At 39.1% G+C, this 6,000-nt stretch overlaps 1 protein-coding gene across 4 annotated transcripts in view; it reads right to left on the bottom strand.

The window, feature by feature from the left end:
• Window positions 1-2,019: 2,019 nt before the first annotated feature.
• tox (thymocyte selection associated high mobility group box) overlaps window positions 2,020-6,000 on the bottom strand; it is a 275,955-nt gene continuing 271,974 nt past the window's right edge. For all 4 annotated transcript variants that reach the window (XM_008108489.3, XM_008108490.3, XM_062980345.1 and 1 more), the window contains one exon: window positions 2,020-4,914. In XM_008108489.3, the coding sequence (XP_008106696.1) occupies window positions 4,878-4,914 (37 nt within the window). In that variant the 3' untranslated portion in view covers window positions 2,020-4,877. The remainder of the gene's footprint in view (window positions 4,915-6,000) is intronic.

Genomic DNA, 6,000 nt, shown 5'->3' with positions numbered 1-6,000 from the left:
CAGTAGCACAGTGGATTAAACCCTTATGCTGGCAGGACTGCTGACCAAAAGGTCGGTGGCTCAAATCTGGGGAGTGGGGTGAGCTCCCATCTGTCAGCTCCAGCTTCCCATGTGGGGACATGAGAGAAGCCTCCCACAGGATGGTAAAACATCCGGGCATTCCCTAGGCAACATCCTTGCAGACAGCCAATTCTCTTGCAGTTTCTCAAGTCACTCCCGACACAAAAAAATCAAAAGAATCTCTGTAATACCTATTTAGTGGAAGTGTATTCTAGGTGTGGACCTTTTAAACCTTAGCACACATGTATCAAACTCAAGGCCTGCGGGCTGGATCTGGCCCACCACATCATCTTATCTGGTCTACAAGATCTGGTGTCTTTAAAAATTGGGTGGGGAAGAGTTTCAACAGATGGAGCCAGGTAAGCCGAACCAGCAGAAATTCCCCGTTCTTTCTGCAAGAGTTATTAAAGCAACAGGCACTCTCTTTGCTTTTGGACAGGACTGGTGCTTCCTCCCCACGTCTTGGCAAAAGATGCCACTTTGTTGTGAGGGAGAAACCTCATTTGAAAAACTTTATGGGACTGTAACTTGTCTGCAGTTTGAGGGAAGGTTATCTTGTCCTGCCAGTGCCTCAGCCCAGATGGGTGTGAAAATTGCCACCTCAAAGTAGCTGTTTGGTGACTCCCTCCCCCCCTCTGGGTGTAATACACTTATGTGTTTGCCTACCCTGCCAGCCACTCAGTCAAAGAAGCAGGGCACAGCACAGCTTGGGAAAGAGACACTGACCCCTCCAACTGGTCACTTGCCTTGCCCTGCCCTCGCCCTGCCAAACCCCGCTCCTTCTCAGTCATTAATGCCTGGAGGGTGACCAGTATCTCTGTGCAGCTGGAGGAAACTGGCTCCATAAGCAGAAGGGCTGCAAGAACAGTAGCACTGGGCCATTGGCTGTTTTGGTTGTTGTTGTTGTTGGTTTTTTTTTTTTGCATTGCCTCTGTGTAATGTGTTTGTGGTGTTTTGCCTGCTGCCCCTTGTTTAGAGGGCACTGAGGGACCTCTGCAGGTTTTACAGACTCTGTGTATGAACCTTGCTGATATCTCTGGCTTTTCCTTGACATTGAAAAATAAGATGAAGGGCCACTTTAGGTGACTCCAAAAGGCAACCGAGAACCCCTGTCTGTCTGTCTGTCTGTCAATCTTTTTTCAGTTGTTGGCCATCAGTCACACTTAGTTGAGTATCTCTTATCCAAAATGATTGGCCCCAGATTTCAGATTTGTTTAGATTTTGGAATACCTGTAGAGTGTTCTCTCACTTATCACTGGGGTTAGGTTCCAGGACCACCAGCAATAAGTGAAAATCCACAAAGTAGGGACACTATATTTATTTTAATATTTATACATTATTTTAGTAGTTATACACTATTTTAAGTCTTTATCAACCAATCGTGTGTTGATAAATCGCTTCCTTCTCCTCCCTTTGCCACTTGGGCTCCTTTTCTCTCCCATTGGTTTCTCCCTCCTCCCTTCCTTAGGTTGTAAATTGTAATTTCTATGATTTATAATAGTCTTTTAGAGTTTATTGAAAAACTGCGAAACAACAAATCTGCGAAAAGTGAACCGCGAAGTAGTTGAGGGAACACCGTATTTGTATATCAGAACATGGTGAGATATTTTGGAGATGGGACCCAGGTGTAAACACTCAATTTATTTGTGTTTTGTATGCATCTTAACATGGGAAAATGGTAAGCATTTTTAAATACTTGAATTTGAATACATTTCAATGCTTGTGCTTGCATTTTGTTTTGTGTTTGTTATTTTTAAAATGTGATAAATGGGTGAGGATGGTGCATGGTATTATGTTTCAGGTTATTTAAAAATATGTTAAGGAGTAGTTCCATTTATACCATCTTACAATTACAAACAGCCCTTTGAAAGCCACCATAAGGCTGATGTGGCCCTTGATGAAAATGAGTTCGTCATCCCTGGTAACAAATACATAAAGAGAAACGCCTACACATACAGATAGTTTATGACATACTTTTTATTGACATTAATATTTGCCTCTAGTTTGAACCTTGGTTGGCTATTGAATAAATGGTGACAGAACAGCCTCTCCAGAAAAGATGCTGATAATACAACACTCCCCCAGAAAATTCTGTCAAAGTTGATTCCCATGATCACAAATTGTCTGCTCTTTTTGTGGAATTAATCAGAGCGGGAAATTAAATTTACCATAACAGAATTAAAATAAAAAGAAAACCAAATTGTTAATGCTGGTACATCACTAAAGTACTGAACATAAAGACAATAAACTATGAATCTAATCTTGAATTCCTACATGGATTCTAGACAAGAAAATTAGAACTCAGCTACAGTCATTTGAATAATCACATCCGATCTGCATTATTTATTATTACATGCGCAAGTGATTCAAGTTTGTACATTGCCTGATTTTATTTGAAAGCAAACATACTGTATGTACCTTTGGGGCATTTTACATGGAGATAAGTTAGAGAGATTGGATAAATACAACGTCTGTATTTCGCATCGGAAACAGAAGCCAAATGGCTACCAATGTGATCAGCATATGGGTTCTAAAACCTTTCCACAGTAAGCATCTCTTATGATAAAGCAACTATTCTTGTAAACATCCCCAAAAATTGAGAGATGCCTTGTCTGGCTGTGCTCACAGTGTGGGACAAGCCAATGGAGAGAAAGGGAATGATAAGAACCAGCTCACCCCAAACATAATCTGATACTTGCTTGGGATGAAGAGAGGGAGGACTCAAAGGGGAAAGAAGGGCTCCAAAAAAGAGAGGAGTGCAACATAAATTGGGAACAGGTTAACTCTTTCCTGTGCTGTTTTACAGATAAGAAAAACACAATGGCCTCCCTTCCAGTACTTGGAAAAGTTACTTTTTTCGACTGCAACCTTCTGAATCTGCCTGCCTGCACCAGCATGGTAGGTCAGTGCATGTGCTGACTGGGAGATTTGGGGAGTTATCATGTAAAAAAAATAATTTTAAAGATTTTCTAGGGAGGACATGGATGCCCACTTCCTTTTGGAGAATTATGGAGGTAGCAGCATCCAGGATGGACTCACCTTAAAATGGTTTGCTCCTAGCTATCAATGACCTAAACCTTAAAAAAAAATTACTCAGTTTTTGTCCTTTCTTGTCATTATTCTACTCTGGGCCATCCAGTGGTTACCAAGGAACTGGCGTTTCCACTACTTCCTAATATTGCCATTTCTTACTATCATAGCTGAAGCATTTTTTTTGGTAACTTGAGATTTTGGTTGTCTTTCTCTGTAATAATCCTAATTCACTTTGGGGGAGGATGATATTTGAATGTCTAAGGCATCTACTTATGACTGTGGCTACGTTCCAGTACCTCCTGTAGACTGAAAGGAGCAGTGCATCCTCTCTGTTGTCACTTGAAGGCAAGGTAATTTACCTGTGCATATGCAGAATGGTTTTCCCATAGACGACAATGGGGAAGTCTCTGTGCACATTCCTATTTTTGATGGTTTCTAAGTAAGTTTCCCTATCTAATATATGCAAATCCTTTAAGAAAAATGCTTTTCTGTGACAAGAGAAACATGGGGAGGTTTCTAAAAGATTCCACTGCCGCTGCCTAATTTTCTTTTTTTGGTCTCACAACAGTATATGAAGTGCAGAATAAATGCTGATTATCTCCATTTTTCTGAGAGGAAAAAAAAGCTAATTTGGCTTTATTCATTTTACTTGTAAAAACTAAAAGTGTCCACACCAGCAGCAAATACATTGATGCCAACAAAAGTAGTTTTAAAAAATCCTCTTTAAGATGCTAACAAATTTACTTACAAACACCTATATTTATTATTTCATAAATAGGCGCAACAGCTTCCATAAAAAAAGATTAAATACAGACACAGTATGAAGAAACAATAATACATAGCCATATGTAAAGGTTATAATTTAGCTGTCTCCAATCTGTTTCTGCATCTAATAAAATACCAAGAAAGCATTTGGCAGTTTTATACATAAGAGGACGTAAATGACGTTTACTAACTGTTACACATAAAGTGATAAAAAAGCAGTTTTAGGCAGTACAAAATAAATGTGTTTGCTCTTTTCCCAACACTAGACTTCTTTTCTTTTTCTTTTTTGTATAACTAAGGACACAGTGCCAATTTCTGTTTAATTAAATTCATTTGGGAATAACTTTCCTTTTTTTCTTTCAAAGAGTTTGAAAATATAGAACTATTAGTCAGTTGCTTAAAAATGAAGTAAAAATATGAATGTTTGCCAATTTAACCCCCTTTGTGAAATCAATAAACTGGAATGAGCCAGTTTCAAATTACAATTAGCTACAAAAACATTCACATTTTATACTCTAGGAGAGTGTAACATAGATGCTATTTACAAACTTGCTATGACTGCTACATCAAGCCATTTAAAAAGTCTTTAGTAGTTTCATATAAACACACCCATTATGAAAACCAATGGAAAATCCAGGACTTTTTATCCAAGACATCTACAGTTGCTAAGGCAGTTACTAGCGCAGCACTTCACAGCAAAAATAAAAACCAACAGAATATCAGAATGGTCCAAGCCTCCTTCCTTAAAGAAGAAAAGCAATGTCCATTAAAGGATGTTGAAGGAGAAAGGGGAGAGAAAGGAAGGAAGGGGTGGAGGAAGGCGGGAAGGGGTGGAAGAAGGAGCAAGACTATTTCGTTTCCCAGAGTGAATGACCCACCAGCTCAAATAGTCCTAAGTGCTTAGCAACTTATATTTTCTAAGTAAATGCAGAACTGCCTTGACTGCATGATGCAATCTGTGATGGAAAGACTTCCCTGCATTCCTCACTGGAAAGAAGAGGTGCTTCATTATAACATTTTCAGGTAAGGTACAATGCTTTGTCCCTCTGCATGGCCCTGTTGAAAAAGAGAAGGAGGAAACAAGAGAAGGCGGCTTAGTGATAACACTCAACATCAAAAGTTTCATAGTCCCTTGATATCAGTGTTTTGGTACCCCAAGAATATCTCATTTAATATATGCCCAGTTGAGATTATCACCGAATTTTGGTGGAATTTCATATCTGTCCATGAGAAATGTATTGGTATGTATGTATGTATGTATGTATGTATGTATGTATGTATGTATGTTGTACAGGTCCACGAGAAAGGTATTGTTATGTATGTATGTATGTATGTTGCTTGCTTTCAAGTTATTTCTAACCCATGGCGACCCTAACAGGAATCTATTATGGGTTGTTTTTTTAACAAGGAGGTTTGTCTTTGCTTTCATCTGCGGTTGAGACCAAGGATCTCATAGTTTTAGGATCTGATATGATGGAATGTTAATAATTTGAAGCAGCTGAAATCATTTGGTTCTTTCCATAATAAGCAGTTATCATTTGGACAGAGACAAGGGAAATATATATTTTAGTGTCACTCAGGTTGCAACGGTTTATTGCTAAGAATGTGTTAGTTACTCCATCTGGCAATGATACATAAAACATGCCTGCATGGATGGCACTCAAACCAACTAAACTGTGTGCATTTTATCACAAGACAAGAACTTAAGGTTGGCTAGATATATGGGAGTTTCACCCCATTCATTCATTGGGGAAATCTAACTGTAGTCCCTTGTACTTCAAGTATTCATCTCTGGCTACAGTAGGATATGGTCTAATGGACTGGGCAGTTACTAAAATAAGCAGGACTCTAGTTCATACATCAAGAGATCTTCTGGATTTCACACACTGCTTGCCACAAAGAAATGATGTTCTCCTGGAGATGCGCTTACTCCTGAGAACCTATGTTTTCCCCACATCTATTTGTGTTTGTATGTTCAAACCTACATATCAAAAAATACTTTTAAGGATACCTTTCTCACCCTATACTCACCAACCCAAGAACTGAGACGTATTGGAGAAGCCTGCTCTGTGGGTATTAATATACACTGTAGAATTAAATGCAGTTTGACAGCACTTGGGCTAGCATGGCCCAATGCCATGG

Source organism: Anolis carolinensis, chromosome 4, assembly GCF_035594765.1.
Source record: "Anolis carolinensis isolate JA03-04 chromosome 4, rAnoCar3.1.pri, whole genome shotgun sequence".
NCBI classification, from domain to species: Eukaryota; Metazoa; Chordata; class Lepidosauria; order Squamata; family Dactyloidae; genus Anolis; species Anolis carolinensis.
Note: the sequence above shows the minus strand (reverse complement) of the source record. Positions and strands in the feature narration are given on the sequence as shown.